General features: G+C 40.9%; 1 protein-coding gene across 1 annotated transcript; it reads right to left on the bottom strand.

Moving 5' to 3' along the window:
* On the bottom strand, positions 1-25,847 carry LOC109844641. The gene is made up of 11 exons (XM_020413756.1): positions 25,735-25,847; positions 22,350-23,100; positions 9,734-9,978; positions 9,528-9,630; positions 8,838-9,431; positions 3,545-3,779; positions 2,912-3,361; positions 2,195-2,479; positions 1,573-1,633; positions 627-1,197; positions 1-105 (listed from the first exon to the last, which is right to left on the bottom strand). The coding sequence occupies exons 1-11, from the start codon at positions 25,845-25,847 to the stop codon at positions 1-3; spliced, it is 3,513 nt and encodes a 1,170-aa protein (XP_020269345.1).

The following is a 27,332-nucleotide window of genomic DNA, read 5'->3' as shown; positions in this document are numbered from 1 at the left end:
TCATCGTTCGGCGACGCCTGGGTTCTCGAGGCAGAGCACAATTTCTAAGATCGAAGGAAAGGAAGCGGCAATTTGGAGAAACGAAGCAATTTGGGGAGTTGGTTTCTGAGATAGAAGGGAACGAAGAGGTGATTTGGGGGAAAGAAACGGCGATTTGGGGAGTTGGTTTCTGAGATCGACGAAAGGAACGAAGCGGTGATTTTTTGGGGGGACAAATTTTCAAAACCAACCTTTTTGATTTTTTATTTGTAAAAAACGACCCATTTTCAAAATATTTGTAAAAACCGACCTGGTTTCAGCCTCAGCGCTGAAACCAGGTCGGTTTTTGAAAAAAAGTTTCCGAAACTTCACGGGAGTTGAACTCCCGTGAAGTTTAGCAGCTTTTAATTAAGCTGCTAAACTTCACGGGAGTTCAACTCCCGTGAAGTTTCGGAAACTTTTTTTCAAAAACCGACCTGGAGCAATCTGTTCTTACCTGCTGAGTCTGAGTCAAAATTTAACTGTTTTATTGCCCACATTGCTCAATGTTCCAATTCTACTGGTAGGTGACAAGCTTTCCCGAATACCAGTCTGTATGGTGACATCCCTAAATTGGCCTTAAAAGCTGTTCTATATGCCCACAGAGCATCACACAATTTTACAGACCAATCTTTTCTGTTATGATTAACTGTTTTTTCTAAGATTTGTTTGATCTGCCTGTTTGTGACCTCTACTTGTCCACTGGTTTGGGGGTGATAAGGAGTTGACAATTTGTGTGTGATTGAATATTTCCTCATCAAAGCCTCGAAAGAACGGTTACAGAAATGTGTACCGTTATCACTGATGATCGCTCGAGGTACTCCAAACCGGGCAAAAATGTTCTCTTTCAAAAACTTGACAACGACCTTGTTGTCATTAGTTTTGCAAGCTACCGCCTCAACCCATTTTGACATGTATTCAACGGCTACTAGAATGTAGACATTTCCAAAGGAATTTGGAAATGGTCCCATGAAATCGATACCCCACAGATCAAAAAGTTCAACAGATAAGATGGGTTGTAAAGGCATCATATTTCTCCTAGTGACCTTCCCTAAAAGCTGACAGCGGTTACAGGTTTTGCAAAACTCGAATGAATCCTTAAAGAGAGTGGGCCAATACAGCCCAGATTGGAGAACTTTTTCAGCTGTTTTTCTCGGGCCAAAGTGGCCCCCACAGGCTTCCTTATGACAAAAGGATATAACACTCCTAGTTTCTTCAGTGGGAACACACCTCCTAAAGATCTGATCAGGACAGTATTTGAACAGATATGGATCATCCCAGTAAAAGTATTTTACTTGGGAGAGAAAACGGGATCTATCCTGTTTGGACCAATGAGAAGGGATCTGGTTCATGACTATGTAGTTCACAATGTCGGCGAACCAGGGAACAGATTGGATTTCTAGGAGTTGTTCATCTGGAAAATGTTCATTGATTGGAACGGTTGATGTTGGTGCATTTGGGAGTCGAGAGAGGTGATCTGCTACGGGGTTCTCTGTTCCCCTTCTGTCAAGAATTTGAATGTCAAACTCTTGAAGAAGGAGAATCCATCTAATGAGCCGTGCTTTAGCATCCTTTTTGGTCAAAAGATACTTTAGTGCGGCATGATCAGTGAAAACTTTGGTTAAGGAACCGATGAGGTAGGACCTGAATTTTTCTAAGGCAAAGACTACAGCTAAAAACTCTTTCTCTGTGACAGAGTAGTTTTGCTGGGCATCATTCAGAGTCCTACTGGCGTAGTAGATCACATGCGGTTTTCCATCAAACCGTTGTCCTAAAACAGCTCCAATCGCAGAATCAGATGCATCACACATCAGTTCGAATGGTAAGGTCCAGTCCGGTGCATGAATGATAGGAGCTGTGGTTAGCTCCTTTTTCAGATATTCAAAAGCTTTGAGGCAGTCGGGAGAGAAGACAAATGATGTATCCTTGGCTAAGAGATTGGTCAAGGGTCTAGCAATTTTGCTGAAATCCTTGATGAAACGTCGGTAAAAACCAGCATGACCAAGAAACGATCTGACATCTTTGACAGTTTTGGGAGGAGGGAGATTGGAAATGAGATCTACCTTAGCTTTGTCCACTTCGATTCCCCTATTGGAAACTACATGTCCTAAGACAATGCCTTGTTTGACCATGAAATGACATTTCTCCCAATTGAGAGTCAGATTTTTCTCCCTACACCGTTCTAGGACCAGTTTAAGATGATGCAAACATTGGGAAAATGTGTCACCAAAAATGGAAAAGTCATCCATGAAAATTTCGAGAAATCGCTCTACCATGTCGGAAAAAATACTGATCATGCAACGTTGGAATGTGGCCGGTGCATTGCACAGGCCAAAAGGCATGCGTCGGTATGCGAATGTTCCATACGGGCAAGTGAAGGTGGTTTTCTCCTGATCTTCTGGAGCGATAGGGATTTGATTGTAACCTGAATATCCATCCAGGAAACAGTAGAACTCGTGTCCTGCTAAACGCTCTAACATTTGGTCAATGAAAGGAAGAGGGAAGTGATCTTTCCTAGTGGCTAAGTTGAGCTTTCGGTAGTCAATACAGACTCGCCATCCAGTTTGGATCCGAGTGGGAATCAGCTCATTAGCCTCATTTTGGATCACGGTGATCCCAGATTTCTTTGGAACAACTTGGACTGGACTCACCCATGAACTATCAGAAATGGGATAAATGATCCCATGATCGAGACATTTCAGAATGTCTTTCCTAACGGCTTCTTTCATCACTGGGTTTAACCTACGTTGAGCATCTCTAGTAGGTTTGGCATCATCTATCAAATGGATTCGGTGTTGAACAATGGTTGGACTAATCCCTTTGATATCAGCCATGGTCCATCCAATGGCTTCCCTATTCTCTCTTAAAACAGCTAAGAGAGCTTCCTTTTGACCGGTAGTCAACTCAGAAGAAATGATAACTGGTAAAGACTCGTTCTCCCCTAAGTAGGCATACTCTAGATTTTCGGGTAGAGGTTTGAGCTCTAACTTAGGGGGTTCCTCCACAGATGGGCGAAGCTGGACTCGGGGTTCTATCTCTAAAGGTTCTCGTTGCCAGCCAACAGCAAAAACATGATTGACCAGCGGTTCTATCTCAAGTTCGTCATCAGAAAGCTCCTCAATCATTAAATCAGATGCATTTGAATCAGACTCACACTCTCCCTCTTGTTGTTCACTGGATATTCCTTGAATGAAATTCACTTCCATGGGTTCATCAGATGGATCACTAGGCTGTCTCCCTAAGTTGAAGATATTGAGGTCAACAGTCATATTCCCAAAAGATAGTTTCATCTGACCGGTTCTACAGTTTATCAAAGCATTTGAGGTGGCTAAGAACGGTCTTCCTAGAATGACGGGGATTTGACTTTTGAGATTGGAAACGGGCTGCGTTTCCAAGACAATAAAATCAACAGGGAAAATGAACTCTCCAACTTTGATCAGAACATCCTCTACCTCTCCTTTGGGAATTTTTACAGATCTATCAGCTAACTGTAGAGTGCATCTTGTCGGTTTAAGTTCTCCTACACCTAGCTGTTGATAGACTGAATAAGGAAGGAGGTTGACGCTGGCTCCCAAGTCTAGAAGTGCCTTATCAATGTGAGTGTTACCTATGACGCATGGAATTGTGGGACAACCAGGGTCCTTGTATTTCAATGGCATTGGTTTCGAAAAGATTTCACTGAGGTTGGCAGCTAAGAAGACTTTCTTGGGGACATTGGTGGTTCTTTTCTTAGTGCATAAGTCCTTCAAGAACTTTGCATAAGAGGGAATTTGTTCGATTGCATCTAGGAGAGGGATGTTGATCTTGACCTGTTTAAACGTTTCTAGGATTTTCTCAACCTGCGGGGAGTTTTTCCTAGGTTTGAGTCTATCTGGAAAGGGGGCAACGGGCCTATACCTATCTAGATCAGGCTCAATCTCAAGTTCAGCATTTTGGTCATCGGAAGGAATTGCTTCATCGGAAGGAGTGTTTTGAATGGGAGAAGGGGTTTGATCCGGTGGCATTCTAACCTGATTGTCTATTTGTTTTCCTGATCTCAGAGTGTGAATTGCATTCAGTTGAGCTGGGTTGTTGGAACTGGATCCAGTGTCTTTAGGGTTTGCAACAGGTTGACTTGGAAATTTTCCTTTTTCTCTCTCACTCACGGCAGCGGCTAATTGCCCAAGTTGGGTTTCTAACCGGGCTATGGCTTGTGTGTTCGAGTTGAGCACTTGGCCGGTGGTTTGCATGAATGAATTTAGAGTGGTGGATGATTGGGTCAACATGTTGGTAGTTTGTGTAGAAGCTTTGATCATAGCTTCTAAACCCTTTTCTAAGACACTCAAACGTTTGTCATGATCGGAATTTGATTGATTTGTAGGCTGGTGAGGATGAGGATGTTGGTTTGGAAAAGGTGGGTTAGAAAAATTGTTCGGTGCGTTGAATGGGACAGTGTTTCCCCTAGGGAATTGTTGGTTTGACGCGGGAATAAAGTTTTGGTTTCCATGAGAATTTCCTTGGTTCCAAGCAAAATTGGGATGATTTCTCCAACCTGGATTGTAGGTTGGAGAAAATGGATCATTTCTAGGGCGCTGGAATGCAGCGTTCATCTGTTCTAAAGCATGGTTGTTTCCTAGAAGAGGACATTCCTCTGAAACGTGGGTAGGAGACTGACAGTTATGACATCCCGGGGCAGAAATATGATTGATTTGAGCCGGAGCTCGTTCCTTAACTTCTAAGGCTTCTAACCTCCGCAGAATCGTCGCCATCTTCGCTTCAGATGCAATGTTTGACTCCAGGGAAAGACCACTAGACTTAGATTGGGAAACAGATGAAACCCTGTCATCACAGTTTTCCCACTGCATTGTTTTCTCGGATAGACTCTCTAGGAATTCCCAAGCTTCATCGGCGTTTTTTCTCATAAAATCTCCCTGACACATCGATTCTAAAGATGTTTTTGAAGAATAGTCCAATCCTTCATATATGACTTGGCACAATCGCCATTTTTCTAGACTATGATGAGGACATTGGATTAAAAGATCTTTGAATCGGTCAAAATATTTCCAGAATGGCTCTCCCGGGACAATTTTGAAATTCTGAATGCTGTTCCTAAGCTTTACCGTTTTGTGAATAGGGAAAAATTTCTTGAGAAAAACGGTGACAAATTCCTCCCAAGTTGAGATGGAATTTGTCGGTAAGCTATACAGCCATTTTTTAGCTTTGTCCTTTAGAGCAAATGGAATAAATCTAAGCTTAATCGCATCTTCGGTTAATTCTCTCATTTTTATCATAATACATACTTCCTCAAATTCTGAGATAAATATATATGCATCTTCTGTTTCATTACCTAGGAATTTGGGAAGCATGTTAATGAAATGCGGTCTAAGCTCGAAATTTGCTCCATTTACTTCGGGGAGTCTTATGCAAGATGGAATTGCATTTCTGGTGGGGTAACACATATCCTGAAGAACTGGTTGATTTGCCATTTCTTGGATTGGTTCAACACGGATTAAGCGATGAAAATTATCCCGAACCCAAATTTGCATACACCAAAACAATTTTTTTTTTTTTTTTTTTGGAAAGAAAGAAAATTAGTTTTTTTTCTTTTTAAGGAAAGAAAGAAAATTAAAAAAAAATTTTAAAGGAAGGAAAGAAAGAAAATTAGTTTTTTTTATGAGAAGATAAAGAAAAAGAAAAATCCTAACTAAAACAAATCAAGGCAATCACTTTTCAATCAACTCTAACTCTAGGGTTTAGCCTAACTCCACTAGACCAGCTCCTAACCAAAAATTCCTAGAGTGAAATGATCAAAGTTTTACCCAGGTAGTTAGCCAGGTAAGGATAGTACTAGAGGATGGAATTGAAAACTAGAAAGAAGACTTACCCGAAAGCAATGCTCCAAATTCTTGATCTTCAATCCAAGATTTTATGTGCATAATTATGTACCAAAATAAACAAAATTTTTTATTAGAAATACTATAATATCAAGTTATAGTATAAAAAATATCAATCCCCGGCAACGGCGCCAAAAACTTGATGCGGCATAATTATGTACCAAAATTACAAGTGCACAATTTATCAAGTTATAGTATAAAAAATATCGATCCCACGAGGAAGTTGATTTTAAGAGATTATTAGAAATGGTTCTTATGTTTTGTGCATGACAATTAGGAATAAAGAATAAGTGTGATTTTGTTGAGTGATTGTTATGAATATATGCAAAAGATAATAAATTGAATTTTAGAAGAGAGAAGGAAGAATCAAAGAATAAATGAAATCACAAGGCAAGAAATATGAATTAATAAAATCAAGAAATAAAACTAAGAATGAAAAGAAAGTTAAGATGGAGGATTCAAAAGAAGTAAGAAATCTAGAATATAATCCACTAACCAATTTCAATTACAAAATATAAACTATTCTCTTTTTATCATATTTCAACTTAGATTTATTAAGCATAGATTATCAAACCATTTAAGGAAAGTGTAACCTATCAAATTATCATCTAAGTCAAAATTACTATTCATGATAAGAACAACAACATGATAATAATCCTAGAATTCATAAGCATAACCTATCAAACCATTTAAGATAAGCATAGATTATCAAATTCTTCTTCTACCGATTAGTTCTCTAGTTGATTATCCTAAACATGAACATTTTAAGTGCAAGAGAATAATTCATACAATATAAAGGAAATTAGACTAGTTTCATATAATTCTAAACTTCCTACAAGAATTAAATTCACATCTTTAAGAAATAAAAACAAGAAAAAGAAGACTAATTACAAAATTAAAAAGAAAAGAAAAATCTAAACTATGAACAAGAAATAAATCTAATTACAAAGAAAATAAAAATCTAAACTACAAAATAAATTGCAGAAATTAAATGCAAGAAAAATAAATCTACTCTACAAATTAAAGTGCAAAAAGAAAATAAAAAAGACAAGAAAGTAAATCTATACTACAAGCATGAATTTAAATCTAACTAATAAGCAATAATAAAGAAATTACTAAAAAGAAATAAAAGAGAAAAGAAATGCAAACCTTCAAATTGCTCTTCATCTCCATCCTCATCATTCAACAAGAGGAGAAAGAACAAATTTAAAGAGGAAAAAATTATTTTTATTAATTGCAACTAAAGTTACAATTTTTGGAAGGCCTTCTCAATTAAGAGTAGCCCTCCTCTCCAAAAGGAGTTTACAAAATTTTCACACCTCTAACCCCTCACTCTCTACCCCTATTTATAGTAAACATCAGTGAATGAGAGCCATTGGATTCAAATCTTATCCAAAACCAACAAAAATCAGCCATTGGATTGTAACTGCCTGGACGTCCGTATCGATACCCGCATCGATAGGGGTATCGATGCGGGCATCGATACAGGCATCGATGCGGGCATCGATGCCCCCATCGATGCAGGCATCGATGCCTGCTCTTCTCCTGTTGCTGTCCGCAGAACTCTTGTATTTTGCTTTTGGGCTTGTGTCTTGGGCTTTGGCTTGGACTTTTGGGCTTGGCATTTTCTCTTGATTTTCCATTGGGCTTTGAATTATTTGAAAGAATTCCTTTGGCTTCATGGGCTTCATTTCTTCATTAAATCAAGGGGTTTTTGTTGAGATATTGGAGTTTGAGATTTATTCATCATTAACCTGCAATTAACAGATAAAAGCAATTATTAGTGGTATATTTATTCATATAAAATAGATAATGAGGGTATAAAAATTGTAATAAAATATGATTATCAAATACCCCTATACCTAAACTCTTGCTAGTCCTCTAGCAAAGAAAGAAAAAGAAAATCCTAACTCACTTTCGCAGGAATCGCGGTTGTATTTAGCGCATACAACAAGCCTTTAAACCCCTAGGTTACCCTAGTGGACGAGTTGTAGTCTCGTGAGGGTTTGCAGTGAATATACCCACAAAATTCGGTCAACTTGCCAAGTTAAATAAGTCAGTAAATAACAGATTTTCCTTGATATATTTAAACATTCTAATTGAAGCTAGTTAATAATCAAGAAAACGTTTTTATATATAACTCCAATGTAAATCCCCTAGAAAATCTTTTTCATTATAGCAATACAAAACCAAGTCAAATCTTAGAAATTTAATTAAAAAGTTTTGAAAAGAACATGCCAACTCTTTGTTTTAAATAACTTTCAAGTCTCTTGATCAAAAATTGTTTTTCAAGACCATATATACAAAACAACAATATATAAAAACAATTGTTAGTGTTATATATATGTATATTTTTTTCACTCTCTAATTCTTGGTGATTGTTTTCTATTTTAACGGGCTTTCTAAGTGACCATTTAACGAGTTTTGGGCCAATGAATCCCAACCCAATTGGGCTTAGGTCATTAAGTATAGAGATACTCCTTGGGCTTAATTGCTCAGTCAACTTAGGCTTTATAAGATAGAATCACCTTGAATTTAAGAGTTTTTTTTTGTGCCCATTTTTCGCACTCTTCTTTTATAAGGTTAGTTTTTTTTTAATATATATATGTGTAAGTATATATAGTCTTTAAAAAAAAATGTATAAATCAAGATAACTTGAAAAAAAATATTTTCAACTCTAAGTTAAGCATGCAAAAATTTCATTATTTTAAATAAAAATCCAAGTTAAGGCTTAAATAAAGTATACTACTTTGAAAATCATTTCTTAAAAAATTTATTTAGAGTTATCATAAAAGGTGAACTTAAGTAAATAACCAACTATTTGCAAACTAAAAAAAGTTACATGAAGACCCGATTACAAATAATTGCTGTTTAGCTCCTATTAATGTCTGTGATAATATTTGGAATGTCTGTCCGAGTTGTTGGAGCATCCGTTTCAAACACTACGTTTTGAGGGTACGAGAATTCATCGATCGCTGTATTTGGCTCATTGAAGTTGTTTATATAGCTCTCGTCATCATCTTCATTCGTGGAAGGTTGAATATAAGCCCTAGAATCCTTGTACAAGACAACCCACTCGTCTTTAACTGTAGGATCTTTCACATAGAAACATTGTCCCACCTGAGATGCAAACATGAATTTTTCATCACTATCAATTTCTTTATCGAGATTGACAATTGTAAATCCAAAGGGATCCTTTTGAGTCTTTGTAAAACACCAACGAATCATGAACATCATGTATTTATGTTCATTTGGACCACCATAGCCGTAGAATATCTCCACCACATCTTCCAACCTTCCATAATATGTCATATTATTTTCAACTGGATTCTGATCTCTTCTGTTTGAGAAACATTCCCGTGAGAAGGTAGCCATGACACCACTATTCTGGGTGACCTTCGTATCATCAACCTCCATTGTGTGAAATTTATAACCGTTAACACGATACCCACCATATTGAATTACAGCATAGTAAGGCCGCTTTGCGTGAACCTTCACTTCTTCTGATATTTGATTATTAAGGACAAGTTGTTCCTGGATCTAAATATATACAAAAATAAGCAAACTATTAAATCAAGACATTTCTAAGTTTTTTATCAATGAAATACAAATATCGCTAAATTTAACAATACTTACTTCACTATTCAACCAAGCAGGGAATTCCTTCATATGCCTTTCTTTAATGTCATGTACAGCTGTACTACCGGTAACTTCATTCTTAAGTTTTTCCTGATGTTGCCTATTAATGTGCAAAAATTTAATTATTATTGTCAAAATAAAAAGTTTGTCAAAATAGAAATTAAAGAGTAAATGGTATTAAAAATTCTTTTTAGATATTTTACCTCCGGTACTCCGAGAAGATTTCAAGATTATTTATAACATATGCATGCGCTTGATCTAATAATATGTTAGAATAATTTTTGTTCAGCCCGCGAGGATAGAGAACTGTGTACTCCTTATTATCAACGGGTGCTTGAAGTTCAGTTTGTTCCCCTCTCATATAACGAGAGGCAAATAAGAGACACTCGCTTCTCACGTAACTTTCAGCTATTGAACCTTCTGGGCGAGCTCTGTTACGCAATTGACGCTTCATTGAACCCAAATATCTAAAAAAGGAATATTAATCAGATATAGATGTAAAGAAATTTACATTTAATAGATATAAATATTGATATGTAACGATTAAATTTTTCTAAATACTAACCTCTCTATTGGATACATCCAACGATAATGGACTGGTCCTGCTATTGCAGCCTCCTCTGCGAGATGATGTGTAAGATGAACCATTATTATGAAAAAAGATGGAGGAAAGAGCATCTCCATTTCACACATTGTTTCAGAAATATTTTCACCAAGTTTCTCAAAGTCACGGGCGTCTATAACTTTAGAACAAAGCTTTCTGAAAAATCCACAAAAATCAATAATAATCTTCACTGTTTTTTATTCTGCATAGTACTGCGTAGTGCCACAGGTAGCAATTGATGAAGAAGCACGTGATAATCATGAGTTTTAAGCCCTAATATTTTCCTTTCTTGCACCTGGACATAGTTCGATATGTTTGCGGAGTAACCATCTGGTAACTTTATTGATTTGAGGACTTGACAAAATGTTTGCATCTCAACTTTCGACATTATAATACGAGACGCAGGCAACTCTAATCGGTCATTTCCGACATTTTTTGGCTGCAGTTCCTCTCTAATGTTCAATGCAGTTAGATCTCGACGAGCTCGTAGATCATCCTTTGATTTATTAGCATCTTGCAACAGTGTGGACAAAAGATTATCACAAATATTTTTTTCAATGTGCATAACGACCAAGTTGTGACGTATTTTTAGCTCTTTCCAATAGGGGAGTTGAAAAAAAATGCTGAATTTTGTCCATCCTGAAGGTAATTTTACGACTTCAGCCCCATCAGTCACCACTTGTGCTCGTCTCTTTCGTTTTGGTATCCTTTTGTTAATACGCAAGTTCCTTACTCCAAGTAAATCTTCTTTCGAATAGCGCTTCTTTCCAAACCTGACGGCAGGGAACCTCTCAAGCAAATGTACAATCTGATCCCCACGTAATGGACGCGGAGCATCTCTCTTCTCAACAGTATCATCAAAAAACTTGCTCCATTTTTTGGTTCTGTACCTGTGTTTTATGTTCAACCACCTTCTATTAAACCAATAACAAAACTTTCGACTGTGCTGCAGATAAAGACCTTTGAATTCTGGACCACACACTGGACATGCATATGTTCCCTTTGTAGACCAACCTGAAAGATTCGCATAGGCTGGAAAATCATTAATTGTCCATAGTAAAATAGCACGTAGTCTGAAAGACTGCTTTGCATGAGTATCATAAGTCATAACCCCTTCAGTCCAGAGTTGTTTTAACTCATCAATTAGCGGTTCTAAAAACACATCTATGTCATTGCCTGGTGCATGCTTGCCTGGTATCAATAATGAAAGTATCATATACGGTTGTTTCATGCAAAGCCAAGGTGGTAAGTTGTAAGGCGTTAATACAACAGGCCATGTAGACCAACCAGAACTCATTATCCCAAATGGATTGAATCCGTCGCTAGACAAACCTAGTCTAACATTCCTGCACTCATTCGCAAACCAAGGAAAAGTTCTATCCATATGCTTCCACGCCTCTGCATCAGCCGGATGTCTGATTTTACCATCATCAGTACGTTCTTCCATGTGCCACCTCATTTGCTTAGCAGTGTCTTTATTCATATACAACCGTTTTAGCCTTGGTATTAAGGGAAAATGACGCAGGACCTTTGCTGGAATCTTCTTTTGCTTAAGCATAGACCTTGTTGTCCCATGTGTTGAATAATTTTTGCGTTGTACCCACCGTGATACTCCACAAATTGGACACTCCTGAAGATCTTTGTTATCCTTATAGTAGAGGATACAATCATTAGGGCATGCGTCGATTTTATTGTAATCAAGTCCTATAACGGAAACAATCTTCTTTGCGTTATCATAATTTTCTGGTATGCTCTCTTTTCTATTTGGAATGACTTTTCTCAGCAACACAAGCAACATATTAAAATATTTATCTGTCATTCCACTAAGAGACTTTATACGCAAAAGACGCAGCATAAATGATAACCTGGTGAACTCGGTGCAACCCTCGTACAAATCGTTTTCATTATCGTCTATTAATTTCATTATCTGCGCCAGCTCCTCATGATCAGTCACGCCTCCAGCATTTCCTGACTCGTCAGCATCCTCGGCAACATCAGATTGATCTATATTAGGAACTGTTAACATATCCACGAGCATCGTATGTGTATCATCTATTCTCGTATCATCTATTCTCCCACAGGAAGTACCGATATCCGCTATCAGTTCCATTTCTTCAAGACATCCTTCCCCATGAAACGTCCAATATTTGTACTCCTCATGGAATCCTGATATTAAGTGTTTCTGTAAATCACTTTTATCCACCAACGCCCTATTTTTACACCAACAGCAGGGACAATACACGACATCCCTATTTAACTTTCGTGGGTCTGCCAAGGCATACTGTATGAATTGATTTATTCCATCTTTATATCGACTATCTCTCCATCTATCAATACGAGGAATATCGATCCATGATTTGTCCGGAACTATCCTCATAGATCTGTATTATATTAAGCATAATTAGCTAATGTGAATTTTTATTAGTAACGCATCAAATTAAAGGTTGCGTGATATTAACTTTCTTCACGACATCAAGGAAATTTTAATTTAATAATCTCAGAGGGAAAATTACCAGAACATAAATTATGTGGGAGTAAAATCTAACGCTCATATTTGAAATAAGACAATTTAACGGCTGTCATAGGAAATGGACCTATCCTATTAGGAATATAGTAGTGTTTACAACTACCTTTATATACTTTAAGCGTTTTTATTTCTTAAAAATTTTGGCAGCACCTACCCGCAGTTCTCCGAGTACACTGTGCGGATGTTATAATGCGTATCAATCATCGATAATAGATCGATTATAGATCGATACGCAAAACAACATACGCTTATTATACACGGAGAACAATGCGGTACGTGTTATCGAAATTTATAGGGAATAAAAATGCATAAAGTATACAAAGATAGATGATACACTACTGTATTCCTAACCTGTACGAGAAGGGGACTCCTCCCCGGACAGATCTAATAATTATTGCATGTATATCATGCTCCTAACATAAATCACGTTATTCTCTTTAGATGTAAAAAGTATTTTCACATCCAACTAGAATTGCGTGAGTTTATATAAGAAGAGATTCACATCCAACGTTATTAGACGGGAAACTAAGGGTAACGACTTTCGATTCATAAATCATGATATATAACACAATAAAATTTGTAATTACCACAAGAGAATAAATTAACCAAAAGACATTCATTCGTAAATTAAATTAGAGGAACTAAATTTGCACCGTGAAACAAGTTGACTTCAAGCAAAGGTTTACATGATAAACTTATAACCTCTATTATTTCAAAATTAAAACATCAAGTTGTGACAACAATGCAATCCAACAAAACGTAAACTTATAGATATCAGCCAGCTTGATCGTTTTATAACTAATTATGTATAATTTCTATACACTAAATTGCGACAATGACCAAAAATTACCGCTTGGATCTCCTGCAATGCAATCCAACAAAACGTAACACTCACTTGGACCTCCTTCACTGCAATCAAAGAAATCAACTCTCAAATTAGAAAAAACAGTAAAACCTAAAATCAGAAAAAAAAAGAAAAAAAAATGAAAACAAAATCAAAGGAATCATACACTGACGGGTGAGGAGATGAGAGAGCTCAGGCGACCTAATGTTCGAGTCGGCGCGGGGGCGGTGCGACGGTGAGGTCGATCGGGGCAGCGAGCGGTGGAGTCGAAGAGCGGGAGGGGAAGGTGATGGCGTGGGCGGCGAGTGGCTGAGGTGATCGATGAGGTGGCGGTGAGGTGATCTCCGGCGGCGGGGCTGAGCTGAGAGAGGGGAAGTCGAGGTCAAGCGGCGGGGAAGAAAAGTTAGGGTTTCAGCCGAAAAAATCTCTTCGATATTTTGATCAGCGAATATATAGCTAACATCGCTGACGGGTTTCCCGTCAGCGATGTTTGCAGCCCGTCAGCGATATTTTCATCGCTGACGGGAAGGAATAATCCCCGACGGGAAAATCGCCGACGGGAATTCTCGTCAGCGATATAAACAACGCTGACGGGAATTTCCCGTCAGCGATGTTCCCGTCAGGGAAACCCCTATTTCCACTAGTGATATGAACTGCTTCCTGGTGTTCCTTGTGGTGCTACAGACTCGTAGGTGCTACTAGACTCGTGCAACCTCTGCTCGGATCCTCTCCACCGGTATCTGTTTTTGAAAGTTCGCAGTTGACTAGGATGAATTTTTGGAATACTTTGGATCTCAACTCTAATCTTAGAGCTGTTGATTCCTTGTCGTGAAGGCGTCTTTCTCTGCACTCGCTTCGAAGGCATCTTGGTTAAAGGGATTTGCCACGTAGGACCTGTGTGAAGGTATGCGCCATAATCCTGCTCCTGGAATGTGGGGGTGGACCCTGCATTTTGAACTTTATATGCGGGTCTCACCCTTGTATGTTGAATTTGGAACACGGGTGTGACCTTGGCGTTCAGTTTTTGCATCGCGGGTCTGACCTCAACGTTTTGACTTAAGACATGGAAGTGGCTTCCGTGCATTTGTGACTAAGTCTTTGAGACTTATCTTTGGCTCATTTGTTTTAAGTCTCGGCTCACATCCATTAAGCTGATGGTCTTGCAAACGTGCATAGAATTTTTGGCAAACCCTCAGCCATCAACGGATTTGATAAGCCTTTACCGACTACCGTTTGAGTCGGGCTAGCATGTGGATTGTCTAAGTCCCTTCCACATGTAACGTTGTGCTAAGAGAATGAACCCTCTTAGACTTGATGCTATGATTTTGAATACATAGACTTTGTCATTTTCATGGGAAAAGACTAACCGGCAACGCGTGTTAGGCGTAGGCTTATCTCTAATTAGGGATCGAGATAAAGTCCCCCATGCGTGAAAGGCATGGATTTTTGGTGCTACAATATTGAATACGTAGGCTTCATCACTGTTTCTTTCTGTGAGAGTTGAAAGCACCAGAGGTGTAGTATTAACTTGGCAGGTTTGTGGACCTATCGCTCTATTGAAGAGAGTCGATAAGTTGATTTTGTCAGAGGTGTAGGATTAACGTAACAAGAATTGGTTGCGATCGGAGCAACTTTGTGGACTTATCATCCTATTGAAGAGGATTGATAAGTGAATTTGTCAGAGGTGTGATATTAACATGACAGAGAATATTGCGATCGGAGCAACTTTGTGGACTTATCATCCTATTGACGAGGATTGATAAGTGGATTTGTCAGAGGTGTGATATTAACGTGACAGGAATTTGTGTTGCGATTTGAGCAACTTTGTGAACTTATCATCCTATTGACGAGGATTGATAAGTGGATTGTCAGAGGTATGGTGTTAACGTGACAAGAGAATGTGTACTTATGACTTGCATAAGATTTTTTAGGAATTAGCGTCTCGCTGGGGAAGATTGCGATTTGAGCAATTTCGAGGACCTATCATCCTATTGACAAGGATTGATAAGTTGATTGTCAGAGATGTATTGTTAACGTGACAAATTGGGAGTGATGCAAGCTGCATTCATACTCTGTGGGGTGATGATTGTCAGAAGTGTAATGTTAACTTGACGATGTGAAAGATTTATTACTCTTAATCCAATGGATTCCAAGTAACCAACCCCCAGTCTTGATTAAGACTTAGCAGGGGAATAAAAAGAGGTAGACAAGGCACATCACCTAGTGGGGCACTATTCATGAAGTCGGAATAGAGGCACATCACCTGGTAGGCCATTATCTGATGAGTTTGACTATCAGAGGTAACTGTTAACGTGATAGTTTTGTGGACCCACCATCCTACTTGAAGAGGATTGGTAGGGGAATTTGGAGGAAAAAGGACTATCAGAGGTGACGGTTAACGTGATAGTTTTAGTGGACCCACCATCCTATTGAAGAGGATTGGTGGGGGAATTTGGAGGAAATGAACTATCAGAGGTGACGGTTAACGTGATAGTTTTGGTGGACCCACCATCCTATTGAAGAGGATTGGTGGGGGAATTTGGAGAAAATGAACTATCAGAGGTGACGGTTAACGTGATAGTTTTGGTGGATTTCATGGTTGACAGAGGTAATCTATTGAACGTAACAACTCAGAAACTTTATTACTCATAATCTAATGAACTACAAATAAACCAACCCCCAGTCTTGAACAATTACGGGGGAAAAGGAGCAAACATGGCGCATCGCCTAATGGGCCACTATCTAATGAGTTTGACTATCAGAGGTAGTTGTTAACGTGATAGTTATTGGACCTGATATCCTACTGAAGAGGATTGGCTTCGGCGGCCGTAGTATCTTCCCCTTCTGACTGGGAAGAGTAGGCTTGGTCCGATTGCTCAGGAGAAGATTGGGCTTGGTCCGATTGCTCGGGATGATCTTGCCTACTTTGTTCTTCAGCTTTGATCCTGCCAATAATCTTTTGGGCTTGTTCATCCTGAGAGATTAGTTATCTCCAAGAACGACATTCTACAACTCCTATTCGGGCTAGGATGTTGGTCTGCAAGTTGTGTCGACAAGTTTCTACTAAAGTAGACTGTGTCATACCTGACGAACACCGAAGAGCTATGGTTCGGAACCTTTTGACGAAGGCTTTGACGGACTCCCTCTTCTTCTGCTTAGTGGCGAGAAGGGTATGGATGGAGACTTCTGTATCCTCTTCAAAAAATCTTGATAGGAAGAGTCTCTCTAGATCAGCCCACTTCTGGATACATCCTGCAGGCAGTTTCGTGAACCATTCAAAGGAAACTCACTTGAGGGTGCCAATGAACAATCGAACCAGTATGGCGTTATTTGATATCACATTCCCAGTCTGTGACTTGAAATGATAGATATGTTGGTTCGGTGATCCCGTGCCGTCAAAAGTTTGTAGCGTCGGGACTTCAAATTTTGGAGGATAAGGGGCTGCATCCCATTCGGTAGGATAGGGTCTGACAACTCCCTCGTCTTGGAGCTCGTTTCTGTTGGCAATGGCATTAAGGCGGGCTTCCAATTCTTCCATTTTGGCAGACTGGAGATTCTGCTCATTCTCCGCCTCTCTTCCTTCATCAGAGGAAGATTCTAGGTTGTGGGCTTCTTGGTCAGAAGCCGTGTCATCAACCATTTTTTCCTTCCCTTTACTTGTGTGAGGTCGGGACGAAGACATTCTTTCCCTTCGTGAAGATTCTTGCCTGAGTGGTGAATCTATCTTCTGAGATTTGGCATTGTCTGCGACGATTTGAGTCAACATGGCCATGAGTTCATTGATGGCCTCCTGTTGAGATCTGAGCATGGCCTCCTGTTCATCAAGTCTCTTCGCGAGATCTTCATGGTTTCCCGTCATATAAGCGAAGCTCTCATGTTCAACAAAAGAGCTTGATGACTGGGACTCTGCAATGGCTGAGTGTTCATCATTGGAATTGGTTCCTCTGGCTAACCTCCGATAGTTAACAGGGGGAATGGCTCTTGTTCGCATCCGAGTGCGTTGGTAGATTCCTTCAAACTCGTTAGCGATTTCTCTGACGGTCGGTGAACGACTTGTCTCAGAGTCATCCGAACTAGGACCTGAGGCTTTCTCTCTGCCGATCACATTGATAGTGACCTCAGGATATTCGGTCTCTGGAGACTTCTTCCTGTGCGAACATCGTCGTTGGTTAGACAAAGCAACGTCCGTTAATTGGTCGAACACCAATGGTTTGGCCGCATATGAGCAGCATTGACATCCCGAGAGGATCGTAGGAATCAGTCGCTCATATTGGAATGAACGAATGACTTGTTGCATCGGTCTTGCTCTCGATGTGAACTCTCTCGAATCTGTTATAAAGATTCTAGGAGAATTACTCACTGATTGTGAGGTTTGAATTGGAACCCCCAGTCCATGATTAGACAGGACTGGCTCCTGGTGAACATGGATGTGGTTGAGATTCCTTGAATCCATGAACTTTTTATATCCGCCCCTCGATCTAGTCGCGCTACGCAGAGTATTCGGGGGTCTCGCTGCCCGGTCAGCGAGCCGGGGGTCCAGGGGGCGGCCGTTCCGATTGTATAACGCGCCATTTAGGGCTGCGTTCAATCTTATTCACACAGAGCCTATGTTTTGGCTCATAGACGCGAGACTTGCGTTCTGAAACAGAAACAGTGTCGCGTTTAGGCTCACAAACACGAAGCTCGTGTTGACTTGAGAATCGGTTCCTTCGTCGAGCGGCGTTCTTCTTAGCCTGTTTTACGGCTTTGGCAGCAACGCCTTCAACTCGGTGGACGAGTTTGGCCGAAGCTGAGCCCACTCCTTCCGAGAAGGGGCTGTTCAAGCAATCTAATCCAAAGGAGAGGACTTCCTTCGGCGATTCGGCAGAGATTGGAGCTTTAGACTTCTTGGAGTTCTTGCGGACCTTGCGCATAGCCTTGGAGCTAAGAGATCCAGAGGAGAGGGCTTTCTCGTACTTGGCTTGATCAAACTCTACCACGAGAGTTTCGACGGTTGTTCCAATGAGATGAACGTCGGATTGCACCACCACTTCTTCGTCAGAGAAGTTAGTCCCCAGCAGAGTCGACATCTTTTGTTTGGTGGAAAATTTGCAGTAAAAAGACAGTGAAAGAAAATTGACTTGTATTCTCTCAAAATCGATTACAATTGGATTTCCTGATTATAAAAGAGAGGAGAATTGATCTGGATTCTCCCCTTTGTTTAATTCTGGGTTCTTCACGGTGGCGATGGAGTGCCTCCCTCGAATGCTCGCGTCGAGTTTGCTCTCCGTTGACGATCCGAATGTCTTGATTCACTGGAATGATATCTCCTCCTCACGATTTGACGTTGTGGAGGACTTGCGTGGCAAGTTTGAAACTCTGAACGAGTTGATTTAACCGAAAGTAGGTTATAAGCCAAGGATGAAGAAGCTCCTCGTTGCTGATCTCCAAAACTCTCTAAATTTCCCTCTTTGCTGTCAAGTCTCAGATCCGAAAAATGCCAGCCCTTAACTAAGCTGATTTCTTAGTTATTTATAGAGGATTAAAAGGGTGTAACCACCCCCTTAATTCACTCCTGAGTGGAGTTGTGATCCCCTCAAATCGTGGGAAACGGTTTTGAAACCGTTTAGCTCGTGTTTGAACGAGTCAAACGCAAATCTTGCATTCTGGCATGAATTATGCACTTAAACGCAGCGTCTGGAAGCTCGGACGCAACATCTTGTTGGAAGCTGCGTTTGGCAGCTTGGAAGCTGCGTTTGGGCAGTGATGGAGATGCGTTTGACAGCGGTGAAGAGCTGCGTTTGGGCAGCGATGGAGCTGCGTTTGTACTGCGTTTGGCAGCGGATCTGAGCTGTGTTTGTGCTGCGTTTGGCAGCGGATCTGAGCTACGTTTGCAGCGTTTGGAGCTGCGTTGGGCAGCAGTATAGAGCTGCGTTGAGCAGCGGTTAGCAGCGGATCTGAGCTGCGTTTGCAGCGTTTGGAGCTGCGTTTGTGTTGCGTTCGTGGCTATGAACGCGGTGCGTCTTGATACTGGTACGCGGGGAGGACTTCCACGTCTTGGTTTGAAGAGACCGTCGATTTGTAGTCTCTTTCTATCGAAGCATTGCAAAGATCATCATTTTGTAATCTTTGCTTTAGTCTTTGATATGTGAGAGTCGTCAGATTGTAACTCCCGATATTGATTGTGAAGACTGTTGATTAGAGCTTTCATCAGTTGTCGTGAATGTCGTTAGATTGTAACCTTCCGCGATCTACGTGAAAGTCTTCAAATTGTAGCCTTCTGGAAGTCGTCAAATTGTAACTTCCATCATCGGTGTTTAATGGGGAATCAGCTATCTATTGTGATTTTTAGACAGCCTACATATATCTCCAACAAGCCACCAGCGCATCAATCCGCTACGATTTCCACGTCAAAAAAATGTTGAAGAAATCGTGTCTCCTGGCTAAAGCGGCAAGGAAATTGTTGAAAGCATTGGCAAAGGCCCCGACAGGCACTCCGTTTTCCCATCAGATCACAGCCCTCTGATTAATATCAGGGATGAGGTTCGTTTCCTTGGTAGCATTGTGGTCGCGTCTAGGAGGTCGCCCGGTACCTGCGAAACAAAGAATCGAATGAAACAATGAATCAATCTATATTTGCAAAAAAATTTAAAATAATAACCGATAAACTATAAAAATTTATTCATACCTTTCAGTTCGAGGCATCTACGCTTTGCTTGTTCGTACCTATGCTGCGCGATAGGGCGCACCACATGATAAGAATCCCAATCCCCCTTCACCTTGGCTGGACTGTGGACTCGCTGATCCGTAATAGAATCTGGCGGTAGTGCCGCAGTTTCTAAAGCTGCGCTATACGGCTCAAATCTCCTCTCCTCCAATACATCTGCATGCGGTGGCGGTGGTATCTCTACATGCTGTGTAGGATCAGCCTGTGTCTCCATGTCATGTGGAGCATCTCCGCGTGATGTGTCCTGTGGCTGCGAGTCATGTGTAGCATCTCCTCCTCCTGTGTAGTAAATGTTAAAAAAATATTAGGCTCATGTTAATAGTTTATAGAAATGTACAGATATAACAAATAAATAAAAATACCTGACGTAGAGGCATGTGCGTCGCCTCCAGAATGTCTACCAAATAGTCTCTCAAGCGCTTTCTTACGTAATCCTTTTGTCATCTATACTTTGAAAACATAATAAATATCCAACAAAAGTATATAATGCAAATAATTAATAAAATAGCACATGGTAACAGAATCGCGTGTACATGATGTCTAGTTAAACAGATAATACAAAGGTAATAATGTAATACATGACACACCGTGATACTTGATAACCAGTCAAACAGATAATATAAAGGTAATAATATAATACATGATACATCCACATGATAACCAGTCAACCAGATAATATAAAGGTAATAATATAATACATGACACATCATGATACATGATAACCAGTCAAACTGATGATGTTGAGGCTCTACTCTGCGATCGTGTGCGGATAGCCTGTGACCGTGTGCATGCCAACAAAAAGACTGTTCTTATAGTTTTATCGACTCCGCTGCGGACAAGTTTTTTACCTTTATGCCTTGGCTCACATATAATCGCAGGTACATCAGGGTACGCTAGTGCAATTTCATTGTCCAGATTATTATTTTGTGTCAATGAAAACTCCTCGGCTATTTCGTCGGCCAAGATAACATCCTCATCGTGATCTTCGTCAGACACGACTTCATGAATGTAGGCTCTAGGCGGATTCTTAAGATAACCCATTCGTCATTTTTCATTATATCTTTGACATAAAAGCACTGTTTGGCGTTGTTTTCGCCAAAAGTTGATTTCGTTGTCGAATTCATTATATCTTCGGTCGATTACAATAAATTCAAAGAAAACAGCCTTTTTATAAGACTCTTTTACACAACTAAAAAGAAATTTACAACTCTTGAGAAAATAAACGCAGGATCGTTGTTTGGATCACTGCTTTCGTGGGATCTTTGCCTGTGCCGGGAGCGCTTTGACTCGTGGACCACCAAATCACAGATTCTGATTGAACCGTGAGGGGTTTATGATTCTGACTTCCGAGACCGACAATGTTAAACCTAAAGCCGTTGACACAGTAGCCTCCATAATGCTTAACCACATTAGAAGGACCTCTGGCATATAAACAAACTTTCTCAGACAGGTTAATCCCATTCGTAATCCATTTGTCAACCTTTAAGAAAAGAAGCAAATAGTTTACATATCTGTTGACAGGCACATACATTTGATATACGAATCAAAAATGTAAAAAGATCTTACTTCACCCTTCAGCCATGTAGGGAATTGTCTAGAGTGTGTGTCCATAACTCTCTTATTTTTTGTTTTGCATTTAAGATTAGTCTGGACATGTCGGATGTGAAGCCTAGACAAAAAGCATTTATAACGGTTAAATAGAGATAATTATTGTGAGGTGATATAATCTGATTCAAACAGTTAAATACTTACGCCACGTATATGTTAAATGTAGTATCATTGCTCAGGATATATGTGTGGGCTTGATCTAGCTCCATTCTGGGGAATCTAGTGTCCTCCCCACGATCATTGTAGAATGTACCGTCAATTATTCATTGGGGACGGTTTAGCCTTGTCTCTACGCCCCGCAAGTAACGAGAGATAAAATTCAAACTCTCGTTACTTATGTAGTTCTCTGCGATCGACCCTTTAGGATGTGCACGATTATGCATCAGTTGTTTCATGAAACCCAAATACCTACAAGCATATAGTTTCATGATTTGTGACAAAATGGAACTGAGAAACGTAATTTGACAAATATTAAATGAATATTATAATAATGAGTACCTCTCCACGGGGTACATCCAGTGATATTGAACTGGTCCTGCGATGCGGGCTTCGTATGCTAAATGTATTGTGAGATGCACCATGACCATGAAGAATGAGGGTGGAAATAGTATTTCTATTTTACACAATATATTAGCAACACGTCCCTCTAATTCTTCAAACTCCCTGACATCAATCACCTTAGAGCACAGTTGCTTGAAGAAACCGCAGAATTCTATTACCACCATCGTGAGTTCCTTGTCAGCATGTCGCAACGCAACCGGGAGAAGTTGATGTAATAGAATATGATGATCATGTGTCTTGAGTCCCAAAATCTTTCTGTCCTCAATATGCACATTTGCTGAAATGTTTGAAGCATAACCATCCGGTGTCTTCACGGACTTTAGAAATAAACACATATTGTGGACCTCATCCTTTAACAGTGTGACACAGGAGGCTGGGAGTTCAAACTTTCCGTCGCCCTTATCTATAGCTTGTAGTTCCGGACGAATGTTCAATTCTGCTAGGTCTCGACGTGCCCTTAAGTCATCTTTCGATTTTTTCCCGTCCTGTAACAAAGTGTTCAAGAGATTCTCGCATATGTTCTTCTCGATGTGCATGACATCCAAGTTGTGACGTATTTTTAAACTTCTCCAATATGGCAGCTGATAAAATATGCTGAATTTTGACCATCCATGCGGAAGTTCGGTGCCTTTTGAGACACGCTCATGCGACTGGACATTGCGAGGCCTATTTCCTTTTGATTTTCCCTTTCTCTTCCATTTTTGCTTCAATATTTTTCTCCTAACACCAAATGGATTTTCTTTGTTGAATCTTTTTTTTCCAAATATTTTTCTATGTAAAGGATATAAAAGCTCAAATATTTCATCTCCGGTCAGCCTTGGTGGTGCCGGTCTACTTTCTAGATTGTCGTCGAACTTTCCTACTAACTTTCTGAACTTGTGCCCTGTAGGCAACCATCTTCTGTGTTGCCAATAACAAAACTTACGGCTGTATTTCAGGAACTTTCCCTCATAGTATGACATGCAAATCGGACAAGCAATCTGACCCTTCGTCGACCATCCAGACAGGTTAGCGTATGCCGGGAAGTCATTAATTATCCACATGACCATTGCCCGCATACAGAAAGACTCCTTACCATAAGCATCATAAGTGCTAACACCTTTTTCCCAGAGAAGCTTCAGGTAGTCAATTAATGGTTAGAGGAAAACATCGATGTCATTTCCAGGAGAATATCTTCCAGGGATCAAAAGTGACAGTATCATGTACGGTTGCTTCATGCACATCGACGGCGACATGTTGTACGGTGTCAGCAACACTGGCCAGGTAGACCAAGCTGTAGGTAATAAAAATTGCCTTTAAATCCTTATCAGAGAAGTTCAGAACAAAACTGCTAAAATCTCGTCCGAAATAGCAAAAGGGGGTAAAAACACTGATAAAAAGGGGAAAACGCAGATATCTCCCAAACCGTAAGGAATTTGGCGAAACGGAGGAAGCGAACCGAAGCCTTTGGCTCGGTTCAAATGGCCCCATCTCATCGAGATAGGCGATTTTCATATATAATTCGTCCAATTCCGACTTACGGTTTGAAAGTTACGGCCTATTCTTCGATCCATGCTCAGGAGCTCGCCTGCAGCTCGAATTTCGCCTGCACAATCAAGACCCAAGTCTGCCTGCACACCTGAGCTCGCCTGCAGACCCAGTTCGCCTGCAAGCTCGCCTGCAGACCCAAGTCTGCCTGCAGTCCTAAGCTCGCCTGCAGACCCAAGCTGCAGACTCGCCAGCTCACTGTCAACTGCCCACTTTGAGTATGGAAATAGTTATATCAGTGGTCAAATCCCACAAATCAAGGGAGAGGGCACAGTACCCTAAGACCGTCAAGCGGCCGCTCACAGTACGAATGATTGGGCAGGTGTCGAGTCGACCTGAACATTCATAAATGCAGCTCACCTCGGCTGTCCGAATCAGGAGCCGGATCCGCCGGCATTCGGCGAGCTGTCCATGCCCACTCGAGTACCGGGAACCTGATTTCCCACCTCTCTCGGCCTGAAGAGAGAAGATACGGTACTCCAGGCCCGTCGAATGACTGCTCACGGTACGAGTGATCGGACAGATGCCAGATCAACCTGCGCGTTCATAAATGCAACTCAGCTCATCGGTCCAAGTCAAGAGCTGGAACCGCCAGCGCACAGTGAGCTGGCCCAATCCACTCGAGGAATGGACGGCGGCTCCTAGGCGACAGGACGTGAAGCACAACCCATCGAGTGACGGTTCGTAGTACAGAGGAGCGATAAGATATCTCTCAACAGTGTATGGTCACATCCCATGATTCAAGGAGCGGCCACGCCATCTCTCCTCTATTTAAGAACCTCGCTCGGCTACAGGAAAGAGGTTCACACATAGTTAAATATTAATTCAATCAGTTAACTGAACCACTGGCTCTCGACTCCCAACGGAGTCGACGACAAACTCTCTGCATCACTTTTGCATTGCAGCGCCACTTCCTAGTTCTGAGCCCCGATCGCCTTTCTACTGTGTACTGAAGCTCCGACAGCAACTTTGATCGGATCGTCCAAGGGAAGCAGACTCGGCGCGAGCACCGAGCGAGGCGTCCTATCGCCACCGAGGAACCCACGTTAAACAAGGAGGGCCTTCCCTCTGCTTCTGTTGTAAACATTTGATTTATTTGTTTGTAATAAGCCTTCTTATCAATACAAACGAAGTTCCCTATTTTTGGGAGATCAAAATTTACACCCTACACAAGCAGAGCTCATTAATCCAAACAGATTAAATCCGTCGCTAGCAAGCCCCAACCTAATATTCCGAGACTCTTTACCGAAGTCAGGGTATATACGGTCAATATGCTTCCATGCCTCACTGTCCGCAGGATGTCTTAGTTTCCCATCCTCTTTACGGTCGGTCGAGTGCCATCGTATATTCTCAGCCAGCTCGGCAGACATATAAAACCGCTGCAGCCTAGGAATAATTGGAAAATATTGGAGAACCTTCGCAGGGATTCTGTTTTGCTTATTGGATGCACCGCCTTCGGATGTGCTTATAACTTCTCCTTTCCAACGTGATACATGACACGTCGGACATTCCTCCAGAGCTTCATTACCCTTATTGTACAAGATGCAGTCGTTAGGACAGGCGTCTATCTTCTTGTAATCAAGCCCCAACGTATCAACAATCTTGTGAGCTTCGTAATAGGTCGCGGGGATGCTTTTCTCGCCACCTGGAATGAATTTCCTCAGCAAATCTAATAACATCTCAAAATGTGTAACAGCCATCCCACTGAGTGTTTGGATATGAATAAGCCTCAGCATAAAAGAAAGCCTTGTGAACTCCTTACACCCCTCGTATAACGGTGACTCGTTTTCTTCAACAAGTCTCATCAATCGATCTACATCTTGAAACATATCATTAGTGTTGACATCACTCACCGACGGCGCTGCAAGAATATCTTCTAACATATCAGTCGTGTCAACTGTCGGATTGCTGACTTCAGTGAATTCTTCCTCTGATTGCATCACCGGGACGCCTTCACCGTGATGACTCCAAAATACATAAGAGCTATCAAATCCATTGATTGACAGATGAAAACTTACGTCACTCCTAGCGAGCATTTTACCGTTCCTGCAATTCTTACAAGGATAGAAAATCGACCCGCTTAGCGACCGTAGAGGGTTTGTGTTAGAGTAGGCTAAGAAAGCTTCTATCCCATCCTTGTACCGGGTGTCTAGATGTCTTCAATCACGTGGTATGCTCATGAACGATTTGTCAGGAACTGTCCACATCTATAATTTAAAAATTAATGGAAGTGAGCATATCCCGACATATATTATTTTAATTTAGGGATGTAAACGTGTGTTCAGAGGACCGCATGTGTGACCGGCTGTCAGAGGAAGGCTTCTATCCCATTAGGTATGTAAACGTGACGTGTATATGTATTTACGTGTGTTCAAGTATATTTTTAATTCGTCAAAATTTCGGCAGCACCTACCCGCTGTTCTCCGAGTACACTATAGTGGGAAGGATATACTCATGCATATCCCTCCGCAATTTGTACACGGAGAACAACGAGTAAGCGCCGCCGAAACTCTGACGAAAAGAAAGTACACAAGAACACAAGTAAATACATATACACGCCATGTTTACAAACCTAACCCGTCCAAACTGGACAGATCCAATAAATATTTATATATAAGCCCCCTCTCACATACGCGTACAAAAAAGTTATCAGAGCGAATAAGATGGTCTCGTATCCACCAACGATCCTGTACGCGTATGTGACAAGTAAATAAAGAGATTATATATAGTATTTATTGGACGGGGTATTCTACGGCTCGAAAATATGAGTGTACAGTGTGTGCAATTTCTATGTAATTAGCGATATAATAGTTACGCTAACCCATTATCGATCCTCACCCCCACCCTCACCTAACCCTAAACCTAACCCTAACACTCACCCCAACCCTCACCTAACCCTAATCCTAACCCTAACCCTCACCATCACCCACACCCTCACCTAACCCTCCTCTAACCCTAATCCTAACCCAAACCCTAACCCTAACCCTCGCCTAACCCTAACCCTAACCCTAACCCTCACCCTCACCCTCACCTTCACCCTCCCCTAACCCTAACCCTAACCCTATCCTTAACCCTCAAACTCACACCCACCCCTCACCCTCACCCTACCCTCGATCACCTAACCCAAACCCTAACCCTAACCCTAACCCTCGCCTAACCCTAACCCTCGCCTAACCCTAACCCTAACCCTAACCCTAATTAAAATTAATTTTTTATATTATAATTTCATCAATATGAATATTTTTTATTAGGGTTTGGGTTTTTTGCATAAGTTTTTTGTTTTACCAAAATTAAACTATAATTATAAAAAATAAATTATTATTACAAAAATAACAAATGCATCTCCCCCCTCTCTCTCTCCTTCTCTCTCCCTCTCTCTCGTCGGCCGACGCCGGCGGCCGTTGGCCGGCTCGCTGCCGGCGTCG

This window comes from Asparagus officinalis, chromosome 6 (genome assembly GCF_001876935.1).
Source record: "Asparagus officinalis chromosome 6, Aspof.V1, whole genome shotgun sequence".
NCBI lineage: Eukaryota > Viridiplantae > Streptophyta > Magnoliopsida > Asparagales > Asparagaceae > Asparagus > Asparagus officinalis.
The sequence above is the reverse complement of the archived record's forward strand: the minus strand, read 5'-3'. Positions and strand labels throughout refer to the sequence as shown.

What these genes read in the sequence shown, in the direction of transcription:
- LOC109844641 (XM_020413756.1), bottom strand. Translation starts at nt 25,847, where the DNA reads ATGCAATCAGAGGAAGAATTCACTGAAGTCAGCAATCCGACAGTTGAC. An exon ending in CTGCTTGGTTGAATAGTGAA is followed by an intron (nt 9,432 to 9,527) that starts GTAAGTATTGTT and finishes GTATATATTTAG; the next exon opens with ATCCAGGAACAACTTGTCCT. An exon ending in AATTCTCGTACCCTCAAAAC is followed by an intron (nt 3,780 to 8,837) that starts GTAGTGTTTGAA and finishes CAAATTCCCTCT; the next exon opens with TATGCAAAGTTCTTGAAGGA.